The 24,978-nt window shown below is 41.8% G+C and overlaps 1 protein-coding gene across 1 annotated transcript in view; it reads right to left on the bottom strand.

Moving 5' to 3' along the window:
* The window catches only part of negr1 (neuronal growth regulator 1), a 625,326-nt gene that overhangs the window by 393,151 nt on the left and 207,197 nt on the right, over positions 1-24,978 (bottom strand). Inside the window, exon 2 of the mRNA XM_060920136.1 lies at positions 20,514-20,752. Within this exon, the coding sequence (XP_060776119.1) occupies positions 20,514-20,752 (239 nt within the window). The remainder of the gene's footprint in view (positions 1-20,513; positions 20,753-24,978) is intronic.

The following is a 24,978-nucleotide window of genomic DNA, read 5'->3' on the forward strand; positions in this document are numbered from 1 at the left end:
CTGTTGTAAAGAGAAAAGGGGATGTCTCACAGTGGGAAACATGGCCTTGTCCCAACTTTTTTGAGATGTGTTGTTATGATATTTAAAATCACCTAATTTTTCTCTTTAAATGATACATTTTCTCAGTTTAAACATTTGATATGTCATCTATGTTCTATTCTGAATAAAATATGGAATTTTGAAACTTCCAAATCATTGCATTCCATTTTTATTTACAATTTGTACTTTGTCCCAACTTTTTTGGAGTCGGGGTTGTAATATCCTCTATATATTATGTAGGACACGAGTGTTTTACTGGGAAATATACCACTCAAATTTTTCATACAAACTACATCTGGGACATCAAGTAACATTTTTCAATATTTTCACTTGTGAGGAAATCGATGATGTCACTTCCAATGTTTTTGTTGAAAATATATTTCTGGATGAGAGATGCATATTTTTCCTTCCCCCCCCAGTGTGAGATGAAGCGACTTCACCAAAAGGTGGATTTTTTTTAAACCCTTTTTACTAATCTTTACAAGGGGTGCCAATAATTGTGGAGGCCACTGTATTTATTTACTCATTCCAACTGGCACATGATTACTCGAAAGAAGCAAAATTAACAGGCTGAGTAAACTTATATTTGTTTAATAATGACAAACATACTTGAATTTGCTTTTTTATTTGGTGAGATTTTTTTTTTGTGCCAAAATGACCAGTGTGCCCGTGTAGTCATGTGACTCTGAAGGTGCCCACAAAACAGTGGCGGCTGGTAGTCTTTCAAACAGGGGAGGCTGGTCGGTTACGATATTTCCAGATTTTAAAAGAAAAAAAAACACATCAATTTTGCCCATACTCTTGCCTCTGATCTGGCTGATTGTTGGCAGGGTCACAAACTGTGAAATAACAGGTTCTTTTGGCCCATTAGCCTACTGTCCAATATACATGATGGTGGTGTTGGGGGGGAGGGGTATATTTTAACATTTTATATTTTAAAATTGTGGCATGTTGTTTAAAAATTGATCATTATTGAAAGCAGCTCTTTGTCAGGAACCTCAGCAGTAACAGCAGAGTGTTCTGGAACAGGCACAAGCACGGACCTTGGGGAGCCAAACATAGAGCTGGGTGCCACACATTTCATTCAATGACACTTTCCCTATATTTTACTTATTTTGACTGAGAAATGTTTTATTGACAACTTTGATAACCCTTCACTTTTAATCCAGGTCTGTAGTGTGAAATGTTCTCGGCTGTGTTTTTGTTTAAAAATGTTTTCCAAATTGTAGCTGTGTTTAATTCATATCCAGAGAAATATATATTCCAATATAATATACTCAGCATAAACATTTTAAATAGATTCTATATTTTTGGTCCATCCATGACATATTACTAAAGTAGCCTATTTACTGTTGTTGATGTGGGTCACTTGCTGTTAGCCAATTCACTTTCTCGTACCAGGAGAGCTGAAAGGAACGAGTATTATTCCCTACCTTTTTCACCAAGTCAATTTGAGGCGTTGGTCTACCCTGCTCTTTAATTTTAATTTTTTCCTCGAAAGGAAGACTGGCAAATGGCTTCGTCAAAATTAAATCAGCAATGCTTGGCATCCGTGCGCAGCTTTCTTGCTAGCTGACTAGCCCCCTCAAGTTCAAGTTCAGTCACTCAAATAAACGAAATTTCTGGAACTAAGATAGCAAACTTGACAACACTATATTTACACTTTATTTACAATGAAAATATATACAAACTAAAAAAGCTGGTAGAAACCGTATGTAATGAATGAAATCGAAATGTAAGCTGATCTCTTACAATACACCACAGCACTTGCGAATCCGCATGGGACTGAACTGAGATTCACTGCTGCCTGTCTATAGTTGAAACGAGCTGTCAATCAAAGAAAATATCCGGCCGCTTTCACCAATCACCAGTCTCCTCGCGGAAAGCTTTGCCATGTCCCGCCCATGTGAGGCTGGGAGTCCGTGGGCGGGCGTTTTCGCAGTATTTGTCCAATAACCGTCTTGCATTTTGAGATTGAAACGCGCAGAGCTCCCAAATGCCATTGAAGTCCACTGAGGCTGGGAGTCTGTGAGACTCCATGGGCGGGCGTTTTCACAGTATTTGTCCAATAACCGTCTTGCATTTTGAGATTGAAACGCGCAGAGCTCCCAAATGCCATTGAAGAGCACTGAGGCTGCGCTGCATCGCGCTGTCACGAGGGGGAAAAACTCACGCACACATTAAAGTTATAAGGGCATTTTTAGAGGAGGCTGAGCCTCCCTCGTTGTCTTAGAGCAATCGCCCGTGCCACAAAACCTTCAGAACCTTCTGAACTGGAACTTCTCAAAAGTTCAAAGGAGGAGTCTTTAAGTTCAACGCTAACTAATTATTGTAAACACTGCTTTTGTTTTGACCAAAAGTTTCCCAAAGGTCCCCACCCACCCACATGCGTCCACAATGAAACACAGGGAAAAAAAAAAAAAAACTGAAAACTGCGTGCTGGAAATGTGCGCTGTTGACGTCTGGCCCATCACCTTTACCGGCATTTATCATTCATGCCATTTTACATGGTTTGTTTTTCCAAGATGGGCATAAGGCATGCTTTCTTCCACACCACACCACCGCCTCGACACGATGGAAGCGTACTGCTGTCACGCCAAAAAAAGATAAACGGATCAGTATCATGTTATAATGTGAAAAGTTTATTGCTACAACAAGATGTTTTTCATGTTATTACGACATACAAACTTATCACATTACAACAAGGAGCTTTTCTAGTTAAAACAATCGACTCTTTATCTTGTTATAATGCGATACAGAGCCGTTTTTCTTTTCCTGGCGATTTGGAGAGCAGGTTTAAAAGGATGAGTTTCGTGATGTGTTTTATAATTGCATCATTTAGAAGTTAATTCACAACTTCTTATCTTGATGCACTAAAACTTGCAAAAATGCTTGTCAAAGACAATCACACACACACACACACACACACACACACACACACACACGCTACAGATCAGAGGTGATTGCTTTAAGACAACATGGGAATAAAAACATGTCTATCCAGTATTGTTCATCACTCTTAGTCAAATTCTGTATTTTTATCTCATCAGATGATGAAATATCTCCCTGCACAGTCGCGCTGATCGTTCAGTAAACATATCACACTGTCTTCTGTGGGCAGAGCAGCCTGTGGGAGAATGTTTTTTGAAGCCCTTGACATACCGCCGATATTCTCTCTGGCCGTACGATGTGTTTTAATGAGAGGAAAGATTAACACTCATGGGACAACAGGCTTTTAGCATGTAATGTTGGGCCACGACTGAAAATTGTGTGTCTCTGGGAGTGAATGAGAGTGTATAGGAGAGTGAATAGGAGAGCAAATGGGAGTGTAAGACAATTTATGCAGCAGTGAATAGGAGAGTGTATGGGAGAGTGAATAGGAGTGTATGAGAGAGTGTATGAGAGAGTGAATATGAGTGTATGAGAGAGTGAATGGGAGAGTGAATATGAGTGTATGAGAGTGTGAATGGGAGAGTGAATATGAGTGTATGAGAGAGTGTATGAGAGAGTGAATATGAGTGTATGAGAGAGTGAATGGGAGAGTGAATATGAGTGTATGAGAGTGTGAATGGGAGAGTGAATATGAGTGTATGAGAGAGTGAATGGGAGAGAGTGAATAGGAGTGTATGAGAGAGTGTATGAGAGAGTGAATATGAGTGTATGAGAGTGTGAATGGGAGAGTGAATAGGAGTGTATGAGAGAGTGTATGAGAGAGTGAATGGGAGAGTGAATAGGAGTGTATGAGAGAGTGTATGAGAGAGTGAATAGGACTGTATGAGAGAGTGAATGGGAGAGGGAATAGGAGTGTATGAGTGTGTGAATGGGAGAGTGAATAGGAGTGTATGAGAGAGTGAATGGGAGAGTGAATAGGAGTGTATGAGAGAGTGTATGGGAGAGTGAATAGGAGTGTATGAGAGAGTGTATGGGAGAGTGAATAGGAGTGTATGAGAGTGAATGGGAGAGTGAATAGGAGTGTACGAGCGAGTGAATGGGAGAGTGAATAGGAGTGTATGAGAGAGTGTATGGGAGAGTGAATAGGAGTGTACAAGAGTGTATGGGAGAGTGAATAGGAGTGTATGAGAGAGTGTATGGGAGAGTGAATAGGAGTGTACAAGAGTGTATGGGAGAGTGAATAGGAGTGTACGAGAGAGTGTATGGGAGAGTGAATAGGAGTGTACGAGAGAGTGTATGGGAGAGTGAATAGGAGTGTATGAGAGAGTGTATGGGAGAGTGAATAGGAGTGTATGAGAGAGTGTATGGGAGAGTGAATAGGAGTGTATGAGTGTGTGTATGGGAGAGTGAATAGGAGTGTATGAGAGTGAATGGGAGAGTGAATAGGAGTGTATGAGAGAGTGTATGGGAGAGTGAATAGGAGTGTACAAGAGTGTATGAGAGAGTGAATATGAGTGTATGAGAGGGTGAATATGAGTGTATGAGAGAGTGTATGGGAGAGTGAATAGGAGTGTATGAGAGAGTGTATGGGAGAGTGAATAGGAGTGTACAAGAGTGTATGGGAGAGTGAATAGGAGTGTACGAGAGAGTGTATGGGAGAGTGAATAGGAGTGTATGAGAGAGTGTATGGGAGAGTGAATACTGTAGGAGTGTATGAGAGAGTGTATGGGAGAGTGAATAGGAGTGTATGAGTGTGTGTATGGGAGAGTGAATAGGAGTGTATGAGAAAGTGTATGGGAGAGTGAATAGGAGTGTATGAGAGAGTGTATGAGAGAGTGAATATGAGTGTATGAGAGGGTGAATATGAGTGTATGAGAGAGTGAATGGGGGAGTGAATAGGAGTGTATGAGAGAGTGAATAGGAGTGTATGAGAGAGTGAATGGGGGAGTGAATAGGAGTGTATGAGAGAGTGTATGAGAGAGTGAATAGGAGTGTATGAGAGAGTGAATGGGGGAGTGAATAGGAGTGTATGAGAGAGTGAATAGGAGTGTATGAGAAAGTATTTGAGAGAGTGAATGAGTGTATGAGTGTGAATGGGGGAGTGAATAGGAGTGTATGAGAGAGTGAATAGGAGTGTATGAGAGAGTGAATGAGTGTATGAGAGAGTGAATGGGGGAGTGAATAGGAGTGTATGAGAGAGTGAATAGGAGTGTATTGGAGAGTGAATGGGAATGTATATGAGAGAGTGAATGGGAGTGTGAATGAGAGAGTGAATGGGAGTTTTTATGAGAGAGTGAATGGGAATGTGTATGAGAGAGTGTATGGGAGAGTGAATAGGAGTGTATGCAACAGTGAATAGTGGAGTGAATAGGAGTGTATGAGAGAGTGAATGAGAGTGTGTATGGGAATGTATGAGGGTGAATAAGAGTGTGTATGGGAGTGTATGAGAGAGTGAATAAGAGTGTGTATGGGAGTGTATGAGAGAGTGAATGAGTGTGTGTATGGGAGTGTATGAGAGAATGAATGAGTGTGTGTATGGGAGTGTATGAGAGAGTGAATGGGAGTGTGTATGGGAGTGTATGAGACTGAATGGGAGGGTGTATGAGAGAGTGTATGAGTGTGTATGGGAGTGTACGAGAGAGTGAATGGGAGTGTATGAGAGAGTGAATGGGAGTGTGTATGAGAGAGTGAATGTGAGTGTGTATGAGAGAGTGAATGTGAGTGTGTATAGGAGTGTATGAGAGAGTGAATGGGAGTGTGTATGAGAGAGTGAATGTGAGTGTGTTTGGGAGTGTATGAGAGAGTGAATGGGAGTGTGTTTGGGAGTGTATGAGTGTGTGTATGGGAGTGTATGAGAGAGTGAATGGGAGTGTATGAGAGAGTGTATGGGAGTGTATGAGAAAGTGAATGAGTGTGTGTATGGGACTGTATGAGAGAGTGAATTGGGGTGTGTATGGGAGTGTGTATGGGAGTGTATGAGAGAGTGTATGAGTGTGTATGAGAGAGTGAATCGGAGTGTGTATGGGAGTGAATGGGGGGTGTATGGGAGCGGATGGGAGTGTGTATGGGAATGTATGAGAGAGTGGATGGGAGTGTATGAGAGAGTGAATGGGAGTGTGTATGGGAGTGTATGAGAAAGTGAATGGGAGTGTGTATGGGAGTATATGAGAGTGTGTATGGGAGTGTATGAGTGTGTGTATGGGAGTGTGTATGGGAGTGTATGAGAAAGTGAATGGGAGTGTATGAGAAAGTGAATGTGTGTATGGGAGTGTGTATGGGAGTGTATGAGTGTGTGTATGGGAGTGTGTATGGGAGTGTATGGGAGTGTGTATGGGAGTGTATGAGAGTGTATGAGAGAGTGAATGGGAGTGTGTATGGGAGTGTGTATGGGAGTGGATGGGAGTGTGTATGGGAATGTATGAGAGAGTGGATGGGAGTGTATGAGAGAGTGAATGGGAGTGTATGAGAAAGTGAATGGGAGTGTGTATGGGAGTATATGAGAGTGTGTATGGGAGTGTGTATGGGAGTGTATGAGAAAGTGAATGGGAGTGTATGAGAAAGTGAATGGGACTGTATGAGAGAGTGAATTGGGGTGTATATGGGAGTGTGTATGGGAGTGTATGAGAGAGTGTATGAGTGTGTATGAGAGAGTGAATGGGAGTGTGTATGGGAGTGTATGAGAAAGTGAATGGGAGTGTGTATGGGAGTATATGAGAGTGTGTATGGGAGTGTATGAGTGTGTGTATGGGAGTGTGTATGGGAGTGTATGAGAAAGTGAATGGGAGTGTATGAGAAAGTGAATGTGTGTATGGGAGTGTGTATGGGAGTGTATGAGTGTGTGTATGGGAGTGTGTATGGGAGTGTGTATGGGAGTGTATGAGAGAGTGAATGGGAGTGTGTATGGGAGTGAATGGGAGTGTGTATGGGAGTGGATGGGAGTGTGTATGGGAATGTATGAGAGAGTGGATGGGAGTGTATGAGAGAGTGAATGGGAGTGTGTATGGGAGTGTATGAGAAAGTGAATGGGAGTGTGTATGGGAGTATATGAGAGTGTGTATGGGAGTGTGTATGGGAGTGTATGAGAAAGTGAATGGGAGTGTATGAGAAAGTGAATGTGAGTGTGTATGGGAGTGTGTATGGGAGTGTATGAGTGTGTGTATGGGAGTGTATGAGAAAGTGAATGAGTGTGTGTATGAGAAAGTGAATGGGAGTGTGTATGGGAGTGTGTATGGGAGTGTATGAGAAAGTGAATGGGAGTGTATGGGAGTGTGTATGGGAGTGTATGAGTGTGTGTATGGGAGTGTATGAGAAAGTGAATGGGAGTTTGTATGGGAGTGTGTATGGGAGTGTATGAGAAAGTGAATGGGAGTGTATGAGAAAGTGAATGTGAGTGTGTATGGGAGTGTGTATGGGAGTGTATGAGTGTGTGTATGGGAGTGTATGAGAAAGTGAATGAGTGTGTGTATGAGAAAGTGAATGGGAGTGTGTACGGGAGTGTGTATGGGAGTGTATGAGAAAGTGAATGGGAGTGTATGGGAGTGTGTATGGGAGTGTATGAGTGTGTGTATGGGAGTGTATGAGAAAGTGAATGGGAGTTTGTATGGGAGTGTGTATGGGAGTGTATGAGAAAGTGAATGGGAGTGTGTATGGGAGTGTATGGGAGTGTATGAGAAAGTGAATGGGAGTGTGTATGGGAGTGTATGGGAGTGTATGAGAAAGTGAATGGGAGTGTGTATGGGAGTGTGTATGGGAGTGTATGAGAAAGTGAATGGGAGTGTGTATGGGAGTGTATGGGAGTGTATGAGAAAGTGAATGGGAGTGTGTATGGGAGTGTATGAGAAAGTGAATGGGAGTGTGTATGGGAGTGTGTATGGGAGTGTATGAGAAAGTGAATGGGAGTGTGTATGGGAGTGTGTATGGGAGTGTATGGGAGTGTGTATGGGAGTGTATGAGAAAGTGAATGGGAGTGTGTATGGGAGTGTGTATGGGAGTGTATGAGTGTGTGTATGGGAGTGTATGAGAAAGTGAATGGGAGTGTGTATGGGAGTGTATGAGAAAGTGAATGGGAGTGTGTATGGGAGTGTGTATGGGAGTGTATGAGAAAGTGAATGGGAGTGTGTATGGGAGTGTGTATGGGAGTGTGTATGGGAGTGTATGAGAAAGTGAATGTAATAAAGGTATTTTCTGGTTAAATAATTAAAGTAAAATTGTGCCATCACCAGAGGCTCCAACTTGGGAAATTGCAAAGAGGGAGCTTCTCCCTCTCCGCGAGTAGCTTGGAGGGAGAAAAGTTTGAGCGCCGTAGGCTCGAAGCTCAGCTGGGGAGGTCCGGGGGTATGCCCCCCACCCCCCGGAAAATTTTTTGAAAATAGATGCTCTCAGGTGCATTTTAGTGCTTTCTGAGTAGTTTCCAGAAGCCACTATAAGCCTTAATTCTTATCTGTATTTTCATGAAAAAGTAGCTCTATGTCGTGCAGGTTTGTATGGAATTTCATACTACGGTATGATATTCTATACATACCTGTAAACCATCTATAAAACCATTAACTGATTAGAGCCTATATATCCAAGTAGTGCTGTGAGAAATGATAAAGCAAAACTAGAAAAATTTGAATTATTTAAGAAATCACATTTATTATTATGTATTCCTTTCCCTACTACATCTTCACATACAAATTCTTATAAACAGCAACTGGTTCATTTACGAGCTAGGTTATTGTTAAACTGCCTATTTTGAAAAGTGTCTGAGACGCTGATTACATTTTCACAATCATTTTCTAAACAAGCAGTCCATTTTTACTGCACTATATATCTGATATTATCAAGAAATCTTCGATTTATTCTTGATTATTATGTGTGTGTGTGTGTGTGTGTGTGTGTATATATATATATATATATATATATATATATATATATATATATATATATATATATAAAATGATATGAATGATTCGCCACATTTCGTGTCAATTAAATCTTATTAATAGTAACAGATCTGGATAAATCCAGTGACTACAGACCAAACATTAATATGCCTAAAGTCAATGTTAATGTCAATAATAACTATTATAAATTGCCAATGGTAGACCCTCTGATGATAAAGCTCTTCGAATAATATTCTATTTCTAAGTCTAAGTTAGTAAAAGTCAGACAAAAAAAGTCAGACAAGTTGGTCAGAATCTAACGTCTGGTCTGGTGATCTAACCCTGTCAGATATAGGGTCGTCTTGCTGCTGTCCAAAATAGTCCGCCATTCGTCCCTGGCGACCATCGCGACGGGCGATCCCAACTTTATCTTGGTGATTTTCTGATATTTTTTTCTTCATAGTTTGGCTTTTGCCATTTCCACCAACGGAACTTCGTTTCATTATGGGTTGTTTTACAATCAGGGGACAAAGTTTGTGTCACAGGGGTCCAAAATTCAAATTGATTCAAACTGGTTCTTGTACCAGTTTTTAAGTGAAGGACAAGTTAAAGAACAGATTTCAGGTAATTTTTTGACGTGTGTGTATGGTAGTTTTGTGTAATCTGCTATAAGATAAAGAAGATTAAGGCCCACTTTACACGGGGACGGTATAAAACAAAAACGCAAAAGTCCGTTTTCGTTCTCACTTTTTTCCGCGTCTACACGACCGTTTTCAAGGAGGAAATCTGCGTCTATACGGTGACGCATAAATGTCTCCGCTATGTCTGCACGCATGCGCAACGTCTTCCGTCTTGTCTGATCTGCACATCTGCGCCGCTGTTCTGTCAAGTTATCCTACCAAGCCTACTACGCATGCGTGAAATCCAGGAGGGTAGGAAAATTCAACAGTGGTTTTGTCCCACCGATCAGCTGGGCTGATAGAAAATCGGTGAGAATTTCACGCATTTGCCGATTTTTATGTTTTGTGCGTATTGGTCGGGTCTTTGGCCGAGTCAAATAATTTGTAATGACTTGTTTTGAATAATAAAACGGTCTGTATGAGAACTTGCTAGGATAACTTTACAGAACACCGGTCCGGCTGAGGTACTGTAGTGCTCGAGGGAGGAGCAGGAGCAAACCGAAACTCTTTTAATCTGCCTTTATTAAGTAACACTCTCTCTTGTTTCGGTGAAGAAGAGAAAAGGCAGTGTCCATCTCAGCAAAATAAACCCGTTCGGCTGCTGGTTTTGTTTTCAGTCTCGGGTTTATGGTTTCACGAGCGGCTTGAATAGGCGGCGCGCGCGCGCGTGCGTGTGTGTGTAACTTGGCGACACCAAACTGAGGAGCTCCAGCTGGGCGGGTGAGCAGGAAAACACATCTACTGCATTAAAACACAGAGCAGCTTGAAGGTCCGTTAGATCGATGTAATCAGACATGCTCTTACTTTTTTACTTACTTTCTTACTTCCCGGGCTGGCATGTGCAGTATATGACACATGTATGACGTAAACGCGTACCCGACGTGAGCAGATCCGAGCAGAGTTTCGCGTATTGGGTAGTTTAGACGGATACGCAACGGGGGCCGTTTTTAAACTTATCCACTTTGGAAGGCGTTTTCAATTTTATCCGTTTTTCAGCCTCGGAAACGCCGTCCTCGTGTAAACGAAAGGCACTTCTGATAAAATATTTAGTCGTTTTTACCCGACAGCGTCCTCGTGTAAACGGGCCCTAAGTGTAGCTTTAAGCAGGGCTGCGAGAAACAAATGAAGTGATTCTCGGAGAGGACTTTTTTTTTTGGACAATTCAGAATCCGCTACTTCCATAGTGCTTTTAAATATAAGGCTGTAAGCTTTGTGTTAGTTGTCTCTAATATTTATGTCCCAATATCTTGACCACATTTTAGGATGAAAACAATCATTTTAGATATGTTATTTTATATTGAAAAATTAGCTGTCTCGGAGAGGACATTTTTTGACACAATTCCATACTAATTTGATCAAAATAGTCTGAAAACTTACTGGCATTCAACATTAAAACTTAACTATGTTTCCAATGATATGGAACCAAATATGTGTTTTATGGTATAAAGAATGATGTAAGTGCATCCCTTTTGGAGCTACCTGTGGTCAAAAAAGCACTTTTTCTAAATGACACGAGTAATTTTGCTAAATATGACATATATTGCCATACATTCACCAAAAATAACGTTATCACCAAATTAATTTTGCATGGTAAATAGAGCAATCACAGGGCTACAATAAACAACCAAGTTTATTTAGTCAAGCCTTTTGATATTGAAGATAATACGTGTTAAATGTGATTTTTAGCTTGCGTACCCTGATTGTAAAACAACCCTGATCTCATTCAAGAGAACATAAAGTTAAAGACGAGCAGGCGATAAATGCAGACGAAATGCAGATGCAAAAAAACAAACAAAATGGTTGAGTGTCGCGGGTTTTCTCGTTCTCTCACGCGTATCATTAATAGCGCCATCTGTATGCTTTATCGGTAACTGCTAAGACATCGGGTGGCTCAGTGTGACCCTGTGGCGTACCGAATTCAGTTCGATTCATATGCGCGCTTGATCTGTGTGCACATGCCTCCGGCATTCACTCCAATCCCCCCGTTACGCTGATCGGAGTACCGACCGGGGAATCGGCATATGGACCCTTTTCACGTGACGTCACGACAAACGCGGCCGCCATTTTGGACATGTACTACTAGTAGTTTACCACAGCCAGCATTGAGGAACAGCAGCAAAGAAAGTGTTTATTTTCAGCAAGACTTCCATCATGCCACTATATTGTTGTGCACCTGGATGTAGTAACCATCAACAAACAAGGCAAGGGTTATCATTTTATCGGATCCCGGTAGATGCTGACCGACGGAGAAGATGGATAGCGGCCATTAACAGGAAAGATTGGCAGCCCTCGGCATACCAGCGCTTGTGCAGTGACCACTTTGTTGGAGGTAAGACGAATAAAATTAGCCAGAAAAGGCATTACATTGCTGTTAACATTCTGTGGCGGCGAGTGTGTAACCAAATAGGCTAAAATAACCCATTGTAACCTCTTTGTTCTTCTGTAGTAGCTATTAGCTAACGACATTAGCTAGCGTTGTGTTCCTTTGCTGTTGGTAGACTGTAGGACAGATCAGAGGCAGTGTCCTACTCAAACAGCGCTTAATTTGAGGGGGAGCAAGCCGGAGCGCGCTCCGGAACCTCGGGCGTTGGCTCCGGCAGCTATTTACACTGGATCCGGTGATCCGACACCTCTTTTGACTATGTAACAAAAAAACAAAAACAAATAATTAAATAAAAAATGCAAGTTTATTTAGTGTTAATGTCTGATTTTGATATCTGTCTTGTTGGTGATTTCTCTCATGAAACGACATCCACAAAATATCTGCAGATGAACTTAATTTGCGGTGTTATTACAAAACATGCCCAGAAGCGCAGCGCCGCGCCCCCTCCCCCCCTCTTTTTTTCCGCACCGGAGCCGCTCATCCTCTGCGCTCCGGGACCTTCCACTTTACAAATTAAGCACTGCCTACAAATAAGTGTTCAAAACAAGAGGAACATGTATTTGTCTCTTAAATCCAGGCCGTTCCCTGTAATCTGTAACAACGGTTGGAGAAAGTAATGGCAAATAGCGAGTGCACAAACCATAGAAGGTAAACTGTACACAGCGCCAGGGCAGTGTGATGGTATGTCTACTTTTAGATTGTGTTAGCTTATCAATGAACACACTCGTCACTCGACGAGTTTCACGTCTTTACGACGGATACTTAAATGTGTGTTAGGTATTATTGTTGCAGTCTAAGCAGTCATTGTAGCAGCTAGATGAGCGAGAACCGAAAGGGTCTGTGCCATAAACCGTTATTTCTGTACGGCGTTGCTAATGTGTCGTTACTGTTGTTATTTCTCCCTCTGCTCGCCCTGTAAACGCCCTACGTCGCTGGATAGCGAAGGTGTTTTCTGCATCTCGCTCCTTTTTCTTGTATGTTCTCCGTTTGTCGCCTTCCTCGCATTCAAACCAATTCGAGCCGAAGTCCACTACATGTCCAAAATGGTGGTCGCGTTTACGAAGGTCACGTGACTGAAAAGGGTCTATACCGCGGGATACACACTTGAGTCCAACTATACAATGTCAGACACACGAAAAGCGGAACGTCAACTATTCATTTTTGTCAACATAAACGTATCAAGTTATATTTTTTTAACTAATCATGTGTAGTAAGGGCAGGCGGGAGATTTTTATGTTGTCGGCGGGAGGTCGGGAGGATTTTCTAAATGTTCCCTAAAGCGAGAGATCTCCCGCTCTGCACCACTTCTTCCACTATTGTCTGGTCTCGACCTGAAATGTGCGATCACATCACACTCATCAATATAGTTGTTTATTACTTTACTATTAAATTAATTTTATTTTATTTCTGTGATTTTATTTAATTTATATTTTCTTTTCCTGTCACCTCGTGACAAACGAAGTGATAAACGGGTGCCATGATCGCATTTTGAACAATATTTATCAGCAGTTTCTCCGGGACACGATGCGCTTTCCATCACATTTCTGTCACCGTGTTCTCTCTTTATAAATGACATTTCTTTATAGATGACAAAGTGCATAAGTGAACTCTACAGCATTTATTTTCAACTCATGACTTAAACAAGAGTGCTCTGAGAGCACGATATCCCCCGCTGGCAACCAGGCCATAACGCTGGTAAAATGCAACTGAATTGAATGAAATTATAATAATGTATGTATTACCGACATACAGTGGTGCTTGAAAGTTTGTGAACCCTTTAGAATTTTCTATATTTCTGCATAAATATGACCTAAAACATGATCAGATTTTCACACAAGTCCTAAAAGTAGATAAAGAGAACCCAGTTAAACAAATGAGACAAAAATATTATACTTTGGCATTTATTTATTGAGGAAAAAGATCCAATATTACATATCTGTGAGTGGCAAAAGTATGTGACCCTTTGCTTTCAGTATCTGGTGTGACCCCCTTGTGCAGCAATAACTGCAACTAAACGTTTGCGGTAACTGTTGATCAGTCCTGCACACCGGCTTGGAGGAATTTTAGCCCATTCCTCCATACAGAACAGCTTCAACTCTGGGATGTTGGTGGGTTTCCTCACATGAACTGCTCGCTTCAGGTCCTTCCACAACATTTCGATTGGATTAAGGTCAGGACTTTGACTTGGCCATTCCAAAACATTAACTTTATTCTTCTTTAACCATTCTTTGGTAGAACGACTTGTGTGCTTAGGGTCGTTGTCTTGCTGCATGACCCACCTTCTCTTGAGATTCAGTTCATGGACAGATGTCCTGATATTTTCCTTTAGAATTCGCTGGTATAATTCAGAATTCATTGTTCCATCAATGATGGCAAGCCGTCCTGGCCGAGATGCAGCAAAACAGGCCCAAACCATGATACTACCACCACCATGTTTCACAGAAGGGATAAGGTTCTTATGCTGGAATGCAGTGTTTTCCTTTCTCCAAACATAACACTTCTCAGTTAAACCAAAAAGTTCTATTTTGGTCTCATCTGTCCACAAAACATTTTTCCAATAGCCTTCTGGCTTGTCCACATGATCTTTCGCAAACTACAGACGAGCAGCAATGTTCTTTTTGGAGAGCAGTGGCTTTCTCCTTGCAATCCTGCCATGCACACCATTGTTGTTCAGTGTTCTCCTGATGGTGGACTCATGAACATTAACATTAGCCGATGTGAGAGAGGCCTTCAGTTGCTTAGAAGTTACCTTGGGGTCCTTTGTGACCTCGCAGACTATTACACGCCTTGCTCTTGGAGTGATCTTTGTTGGTCGACCACTCCTGGGGAGGGTAACAATAGTCTTGAATTTCCTCCATTTGTACACAATCTGTCTGACTGTGGATTGGTGGAGTCCAAACTCTTTAGAGATGGTTTTGTAACCTTTTCCAGCCTGATGAGCATCAGCAACGCTTTTTCTGAGGTCCTCAGAAATCTCCTTTGTTCGTGGCATGATACACTTCCACAAACATGTGTTGTGAAGATCAGACTTTGATAGATCCCTGTTCTTTAAATAAAACAGGGTGCCCACTCACACCTGATTGTCATCCCATTGATTGAAAACACCTGACTCTAATTTCACCTTTAAATTAGCTGCTAATCCTAGGGGTTCACATACTTTTGCCACTCACAGATATGTAATATTGGATCATTTTCCTCAAAAAGTAAATGACCAAGTATAATATTTTGGTCTCATTTGTTTAACTGGGTTCTCTTTATCTACTTTTAAGACTTGTGAAAATCTGATGATGTTTTAGGTCATATTTATGCAGAAATATAGAAAATTCTAAAGGGTTCACAAACTTTCAAGCACCACTGTATAACAAAGAATCCTGTCAAGTTTGGTGAAGTTCCTCCGCAAGTTGTGAGAGGAGTTGATTTCAGAAGAACGTACGGGACACCCTCATGAAATTGTCCAAGTTATTTCATCAAGGGTTAAAATTCTGGTAAAATTTTCACAAACGAAATTAAATCGCAATCTGCGTATTACCGTCATATAACAAGGCCTTTCGCCAAGCTTCGAGAAATTCATCCAAATATTGTGGGAGGAGTTGATGTCAGAAGGTGAGTACCCTTCCCAGGATGGACGGACATCGCAATGACATAATCCCCCTTTGGGCCTTTGGGCCAGCGGAGGATAAGAAAACTAAATATCTGACTTCATCTATAATTATTTGAAGGCGGTGATTGATTTCAGTGGTAGCAGAAGAAAAGCTGAGACTAATTAAAGGTGAGTAGCGTACTAATCAGGCATTGTTTTTGATCATTTAGATAATTTCACCACTGGAAAATCGGCCTGCGCAAACGCTTTGCACTCTGGCCTCTTAAAACAGCCTGTATATTAAGTGCGTTTCATCAAACAATTTCTACCTAAACAGAAAAGAATATTTATCTTATTAATCAATTATTTTTACTTCCTGACATCTGTTCTAATCTCCACTCAGTCCGTTCGCTGATGGAACAGCTGCCACGTCGTAAATCTCAATGTTCTGCGGTTTAATTTTCAGCTATGGCTAAAAGCAAGGAAAAGTACAGTGAATGTCATCTCTAGATAAAGAACGCGGTGTAAAACATGTCAGCTGGAGGCAGCGGACAGGAAATTGCTCAGGTAGAAAGTGATGGATGGAGTCAGGGCTGAGAAACACGACTCGGACTGCAGTAGATCAGATACGATATGAAGCTTATGGAGCAATCGGTCTAACCCGAGTTACAGTTTAATAGCATGATTACGGGGTATCAAAATTAAATTACACTTCCACTAATACTAACACTGTCACACGGATTACTCTTTCTACAGGGTACGTTGGCGTGAACCTGTCTAGATTTTTACCTCTTAAGTTAAATTACTAGCACCGTACAAGCTCCGAGACAAGAAATCTAATTAAATGTGCTTCCAAGCAACGTGAAGTCATTTTCCTTTCTGAATACAGTTCCTACAGTTTCCATCCATCCATCCATCCATCCATCCAAGATCTTTATAGTTATGAAAAGAAATTCTGACATTAAGCCTGAGATTCTCTCTACTTTCCAAATTGATGGCTGAAATATGAGTTATGGTCTACGTCCAAGTCAATTTATCAGCAATACACATGCAGTATATAAGAGTTTCAATCATGAATGTAAAATCATAAAATCGTGACCGTCTCTAGGCCTCAAGACCAATCTCCTGATGGTTGAGAGATATATAGCAGTCAGTCTCTCTCTCTCTCTCTCTTATTTGGTTTACTTCCTCTTATACATATTCGCACATTCATCCACAACACACGTTACCGATTTACTGACTGCACATTAACCCTCTGGGGTCGAGAGCTTCTCCGGTGAAGCTCGGCAGGTTTAGAATGAGTAGGTATTTAGATAAACATCTCATCTCATCTCATTATCTGTAGCCGCTTTATCCTGTTCTACAGGGTCGCAGGCGAGCTGGATCCTATCCCAGCTGACTACGGGCGAAAGGCGGGGTACACCCTGGACAAGTCGCCAGGTCATCACAGGGCTGACACATAGAGACAAACAACCATTCTGCACAGAAAGGCCCTCGCCGGCCACGGGGCTCGAACCCGGACCTTCTTGCTGTGAGGCGACAGCGCTAACCACTACACCACCGTGCCGCCCATTTAGATAAACATCTTCACCGGTTTTTATCATACAAGCCTGACAAACATATTGACAGAAACGTTATACTTTACACTTTCCTATGTGCCCACTGCCAAATAATATTATAGTTTCTAAATGACCTAAATTAGATGAAACATAAAACTTGTCCCCTTCCTCAGTCGCACCGGAGTCGGAGCGCTGAGCGCACACTTACCGTACACGTTCATAAAAGACTGTTCCCATGGTAACAGCATGGTAATCACGTTCAGTCTTTCGCGGTAGGAACGCCCACCGTAAACAGGATAAAATATGTCAGCCGTAGTTTAGGCTACCTGTTTGGTGGCAAAACTTATTGCGAGACGGCACGTGGATTTGCGAGACGACGCTTCGGAGGATTCAGGACAGCGTTTCAATTTCAGCAGTTCACCGGATCTTGAGAACTGCAACACTGATGATGAGCGGTGTCATTTTGAACTTCGACTCGATCCTGCTAAAGACCAACTCGAGTAAGCATAAATATTTCTTCTATTTCTGATGAGCAGATCTGGATGATTCAGGACAGCGATTCAATTCATGACTCAGGACAGCAATTCAATTCAATCTTGAGAACTGAGGCACTGATGATGAACGGTGCCTTTTTTTTTTTAAACTTCGACTCGATCCAGCTGAAGATCAGCTCGAGTAAGTGTAAATATTTCTCCTATTTCTGATGAGCAGATCGGTTGATATGTGTGCGCTGTAGTTCATACACACATACGTGTCAACCTATACGGATTGTCCGGAAATTATACGGATTTTAGCTCATTTCAAGGGCGTACGGGCATATAAACAAAGTCTTACGGATTTTCAGTATTTTCTGACCTAAATTTATTTTGTGTATCTTACTTGAACATCGTCAGCTGATCGTCGCAAAAACATACAAAAGCTCGATTTATAGACAAAGAACAGCGTGTATGCAGGGGCAGATAACCCAGACTATGTGAAACCGGATGTTTATTCCTCAAGCCTCGTGCAGTATTGCGACTGCAAGACTTCGCTCGTTCCGGTCATGCGCACGATCTGCATTTAAACGCGCCAAACGGTCATTGTTCGAACGATTTTCTCATTGTTTACACCTGAGAGATTTTGAATAGCGTCTGCTGAGTGAAAGAATGGGAACACCGAGAAAGAAAATGAGATACGGCGGGCGGTATCTTCCTGAATGGAAGGAGACATTTAATGGTGTCATTGTTCAGGCGAAAAATGAGGAGTACGCGCACTGCACAGTTTGTGTGCGAGATATAAAAGTTGCGGCGTCTGGAGTTTACGACGTGAGGTCCAAACTACATCAGCGAAATCTGCACCAGAAACAGAATCGGCCGCAAATGACGATGTTTGCAAAGCCTAAGACCGATGATCAACCAACAAGTGTAATAAGAGCAGAAGTTACCGTACGATCTGTAATTTTATTGCTCAGCACAATTTGCGGCTCGCCGTTGCGGACCACCTGACAGAACTGTTGCCGCGAATTTGCACGGACAGTACGATTGCGAAATCTATCAGCTGTAGGCGCACCAAAACAACGCAAATAATCAAAAAGAGCTCGGCCCCCGAAGCTACACTACCGATCATCCAGCACTGCCGGACGTCGCCATTTTCCTTGATGATCGACGAATCCAATGACAAAAAGACGGACAAGCGACTGGCCGTTTTGGTGCGGATCTTCGACATAAACAGAGGGGCGGAGTCAAGCATCATAGACATGCCCGTGTGCAATATCGGCACGGGCGAGGCGATTTTCGACATGCTGGACGAAGTTCTCAGGCAAGTTATATTTACTTATTTATTTATTTATTAAGTTTGGTGCGATTCGAAGGCTATAAGGATTTTATGGATTTCTTCCTCTGATACTACAGGTGGACGCCCAAAGGGGTTGACATGTATGTACACAGGAAAAATGACTGAGCAATTTTTCCAGACTTAAAAGTATTTTCCTCAAAAATAGTTAACTTTGCTCTATTTTGAGTTTAGAGAGTAAAATTTGGAGTTGGATTGGAAGCAAAATTACAGAGTAATTGTGTAACAGAGTTGATTGTGGCTCTGAACTGAGTAAAACAGGACGAGAGTTAATTTCAAGACACACTGAATCGAGTCAAATCCCAAAATAAAGTCAAATCCCAGATAAATGAAGCTGCTGTAAAATCAGTTTTAGAACAGTGTTGGAATGTGTGAAAAAACATGACCTTACCCATTGGGACTTGACCTGATGGGATAAAGAGTCGGCAGTGGGAGGGGTTTTCACTCTTCTCATTGAATGGAATGGAAATTTTTACCCTTCTCATTGCATTCCCCTCCCACTGCCAACCCTTTATCCCAGAACATTAGGACATACAGTACATTTTTTTTTTGATGGCCAGTTAATTGTCCAAATCACTGGAGCAGATTTAAGTTTGTGTGTTTGATCCATTCCTCAGACTGAACAGAATCACCTCAAGTGACCAAAACGGTTCGACACAATCGGTAAGATCATGTTTTTTTCACACATTCCAACACAGTTCTAAACCTGCTTTTTACGACATCTTCATTTATCTGTTTTTTTTTTTTTTTTTTAAGTCCAATCAGGACACACAACCTTAACTTAAGCTTAAACCGGTGCAAATCTAACCCTGCTCGGGAGGTGGTTTAAGAAATTCACTCCGGAGTAAATGCTAGTTTGCGGGGCAGCACCGATATAAAATGGGACGTCTGAACGCTACAGGGGTAGACTCGCTACGCGTGACGAGAGTTGATTACATACAGGCATTGCATAATTTGCATCCTGGTATTTTGCGCTTCCAAAATGGCAAATATCAACAACAACAGAACTGCGTGTCTTCCAGTGTTGCCAGATTGGGCGGTTTTAAGTGCATTTTAGCGGATTTGAACATATTTTGGGCTGGAAAACGTCAGCAGTATCCGGCAACACTGGTGTCTTCGTCCACGTTGTTTTCCCGGCGCTTGGTGATGCCATGACAACCGGGAAAAGGAAGTACATTTTCACGCATGCGCATATTTCATTTCCGCATTATTACTATCGTATAGCACGGTCGCAAAAACTGCCGTGTGAACGCAAGTGGGGCTGCACCGGTGCTAACACGCTTCTCTCTAGTAAGCAGGTTTGTGACGTGTGAACGCTCCACAAAATTTACACCGGTGTAAGATATATCGCAACAAAATACATCGGTGCAGCATCGATGCAAATATGTGCCGTGTGAACACCCCTTTAGAAAATACCGCGAGGATTTGTTGAAATTGACAAGAAAATCAGAGCACGGCAAAATCTTTAGCGTGCCAGAAAATACCCTCAGACCCCAGAGGGTTAATTTAGTTTTCTTAGATAAATTTATTTTTACTTGAAAAAGCCACGTGTGGTCTTCAGATGTTGTCCTTCCTTTGAGCCAGGTTGTGACAGACTACTCGTCTGGGATAAGTTACTACAGTGCGTTATTACAGCCAGGTACAAACTGTTTACGGATTTTAAATCCAGAGAAGCAGGAGTCTTACCTTTGACGATTAACTGGATGAGTTTTGGCCGTGGATTGCGTTCGCTCTGTATCGAGCAGGTGTAGAAGCCTTCGTCCGTTACGTCCACTTTCTGTATCTGTAGACTGTACTCGTGTTTGTCGCCCATGTTTGATACGATGGATACACGAGGATCCACTGACCACTTATCATTCCCTGCGAATATTATACTGGAACGGTTTAACCACGCCCCTTTGGAGATCCCGTCCAACAGGTAGCACCTGAAAGCCCAAAAACACACTGTTAAACTTTAGAAAATACAGTATGGACGTCTCTCACTATGGAATCAATTTTGTGCCAAAATGTTCATACAATACTTTGGAAATATCAAACAAAAACGACAAATCAAAATACAAAAAAAGTAGTCAATATTTTTTAGACTGGCAAACAAATTATTCGTGTAATCGTGCAAAATATCAGTCTATTACTCTTCAGAAACCTTTTATTTTTGTTCCGCGTCTTTCTCGGTTTTGTCTGACGTAATTTATTTTGGTTGCGATTCCAGCTTTCTCGTTTGCGCTCCCTGACTTTTTGCTTGCAGTTTTGGCACAAACGTCCCGTGTGGGCGGGCTGTCCAGGAATGCACTCCCATTGGCTAACTTGTGTTTGACTGACAGCTACACTCAGCCATTCCCTACTCGGATTCTGGCAGACTGTTTGACGAGTGACCGATCCATTGACGGTAAACAAGGATGGAGTGGACTTCAGTGGCGACTATGATACTGAATTAATTCAACAAAGTGTAAGTACGGGATAAATGTGCTGTATGTGTTGCAGTAGTGCACATTATGCAGGCGTGTTTAACGTTAGCAAGACAGCTATTATATTGGCTAGTGGAGCTAAGGCTAACATTTGACTTGCCACGAAACGCCTGCATAATGTGCACTACTGCAACACATTTGTCCCGCATTTACACTTTGTTGAATTAATTCAGTATCACAGTCGCCACTGAAGTCCACTCGATCCTTGTTTACCGTCAATGGATCGGTCACTCGTCAAACAGTCTGCCAGAATCCGAGTAGGGAATGGCTGAGCGTAGCTGTCAGTCAAACACAAGTTAGCCAATGGGAATGCATTCCTGGACAGCCCGCCCACACGGGAAGTTTGTGCCAAAACTGCAAGCAAAAAGTCAGGGAGCGCAAACGAGAAAGCTGGAATCGCAACCAAAATAAATTACGTCAAACAAAACTGAGAAAGACGTGGAACAAAAATAAAAGGTTTCTGAAGAGTAATAGACTGATATTTTGCACGATTACACGAATAATTTGTTTGCCAGTCTAAAAAAATTGACTTTTTTTTTTAAATTTGTCGATTTTTTTTTTATATTTCAGAAGTATTGTATGAACATTTTCGCACAAAATTGATTCCATATCTCTCTCTCTCACACACACACACACACACACATCAAAACCCACTTCTTTTTGTGTTTGTGTAAAGCTACAGAATAAATGTTTACTAAAACAAGCAGCCATCATGAATTCTGTCCGTATCGAGTGACAGGAAGTCAGGTAAAGTGACGACGACAAAAATATAATTTCATGTTTCTATGATACAAGATATCTCATCTCATCTCATCTCATCTCATTATCTCTAGCCGCTTTATCCTTCTACAGGGTCGCAGGCAAGCTGGAGCCTATCCCAGCTGACTACGGGCGAAAGGCGGGGTACACCCTGGACAAGTCGCCAGGTCATCACAGGGCTGACACATAGACACAGACAACCATTCACACTCACATTCACACCTACGGTCAATTTAGAGTCACCAGTTAACCTAACCTGCATGTCTTTGGACTGTGGGGGAAACCGGAGCACCCGGAGGAAACCCACGCGGACACGGGGAGAACATGCAAACTCCACACAGAAAGGCCCTCGCCGGCCACGGGGCTCGAACCCAGGACCTTCTTGTATCAAAATAGTGTCTGACGACATGATTTATAATCACACTGATATGATACGGTCATATTGCCAATGCTGATACATACTGCTCAAATATTATTCCATCTGCTCCCAAAACTAAAACATTTTACTCCATATTATGTGTCTTAATCAACCTTTTAAGACCCTTTTAAGTGACATATTTTAAATATTTTAAGTGACGACTGAAATGTTAATGAAGGCACAAAAAGTAAACCAAAAAAAAAAACTTTGAACAAAAGTGCTCCAGAGAGTCAAAAGATGTGCTGGATGGATTCATTCATTCATTTTTAAGAGACACTTTATCCTCCTGAGACGTTTCAGGAGCGGCTGCTGCTTTCTGTCCCAGGGCTCCCTCATGTCTGTTCCCTTCTGGCTCTCCCTTTCAGTTACGCTGCTGTTGGAGTTCGTCTCGCCCGAGTCCCCGCTTACACTCGCCACAAAACATACACTGATCTTAACCATTAGGCGACACCGGGCACACCGAACACCCTGAGCCAAAAGATGTGATTGATCGATTAATCAACCAATCAAAAAATGGGTATAAAAGAGCAAAAATGTTAGAAAGAAAGAAAGAAAATACTAGAAATGCAAGCAATATGTAAATAAATAAATAAATAAGGATAAAAAGTGAATATAAAAATAAATAGGAAAAATGGAATAAATTAATAAATAAAAATGAGTAAAAAAAGTGAATATGAAAAATAGCAAAAATGTCAGAGAGTAAAAAATAAAGAGCAAAAATGCAATAAATAAATAAAAAGAGTATAAAAAGTGAAAATAAAAAATAAATGGCAAAATGCAATAAATAAATAGCCAACAACATGGCAAAACAAAAATCGGAAATAAGCGAATATTTTTAAAAAATTGCAAAAATGTGAGTGACTGATAGACAGATGGATAAATAAATAAGCGTTTATATGGTGGAAATTTTTCATAGCATGTCGGGGGAAATCAGGACTGAACTGGCAACAAAATTAATTAAAAACTAATTAAAAAGACTGAAATAGGTCTGAAAAAAAGCCAAACAAAATACAAATTTAAAAAGGTAAAAAAAAAAAGGATCAAAATTAAAATAATAATAAACAAAGACATTCCAAAATCCGGGCGGCACGGTGGTGTAGTGGTTAGCGCTGTCGCCTCACAGCAAGAAGGTCCGGGTTCGAGCCCCGTGGCCGGCGAGGGCCTTTCTGTGCGGAGTTTGCATGTTCTCCCCGTGTCTGCGTGGGTTTCCTCCGGGTGCTCCGGTTTCCCCCACAGTCCAAAGACATGCAGGTTAGGTTAACTGGTGACTCTAAATTGAGCGTAGGTGTGAATGTGAGTGTGAATGGTTGTCTGTGTCTATGTGTCAGCCCTGTGATGACCTGGCGACTTGTCCAGGGTGTACCCCGCCTTTCGCCCGTAGTCAGCTGGGATAGGCTCCAGCTTGCCTGCGACCCTGTAGAACAGGATAAAGCGGCTAGAGATAATGAGATGAGATGAGATTCCAAAATCCACACCACTGCATCACCACACACACTGTGAGCCCCTGGGGGGGAAGGGGGGGGAGGTGTTCCGCTTCTGAGCTGAACGACTGGTAGAAACAGAGCCGGAATGGAGATCTGTGTAAAAGGAGCAGCCGGTACGGTGGGACAGGGGTGTGGCATTTTTGACCTTGACATTCTTCTTTCTGAGAGAAGGGCAATTTCAAACGTCTCCATCTACAGCGATCACTTCCTACTTCTCTTCACTTTCTCCTCCAACATATTTCTGATCTACAAACATGTTGCATGGATGAGTTTCTCCATGAGTCTCTTACTCATTGCCATTACTCTGTGTGTGTGTGAGCAGTTTTCTGTGACAGACTTTATTTCCTGGAAAACCGCTCGACTAAAAGATACAATTTTATATATATCATGAAATGGAGTCGTACATGAGCTGACAGCTGATGAGGCATGTAGCACTGAGATTGAGTGGCATAACTGTTTTATTTTATCAACATTCACTGGATTTGGAGAAACGGAGCATTTTTTATTTTTAGCAAATTCGATAAAGTAAAACTTTATACAAAATGTCCAACAAAATCATTTCTGCTTAGAATGCAAACAAACCGGCGAAAGGACAGGAGCAATTTGTGAAAAATGCAATAATAATAATTACTGAAAAATAAAAAAAGATGTTCTTACAATCAAATACTTTCATTCCATGTTTTGGGGTTTTGTTTTCGAGTAGAGTTCTTATTTCGTCCTCGGTTGGTTCAGCAACACGCGCCGCCATTTTGTTTTCTTTTTTGTGGCAGTTGGCAAACCAACTTAAAGATGCTTTACTGCCACCGACTGGGCTGGAGTGTGGAACAGGAACTATTGAGGAGGAAAAAAACCCACAACTATATTCTTTTAGGGCGTATTCACACCTACGTTGTTTGGTCTGGACCAAACGACCAAACGAACCAAATTTCCCTTGGTCCGGACCTTTTGGGTTGGTCTGAATACAAACGACCGAACTCTGGTCCGGACCAAACAAGCGGACCGAGACCGAGCTGCAAGGTCAGACT

Source organism: Neoarius graeffei, chromosome 4 (genome assembly GCF_027579695.1).
Source record: "Neoarius graeffei isolate fNeoGra1 chromosome 4, fNeoGra1.pri, whole genome shotgun sequence".
NCBI classification, from domain to species: Eukaryota; Metazoa; Chordata; class Actinopteri; order Siluriformes; family Ariidae; genus Neoarius; species Neoarius graeffei.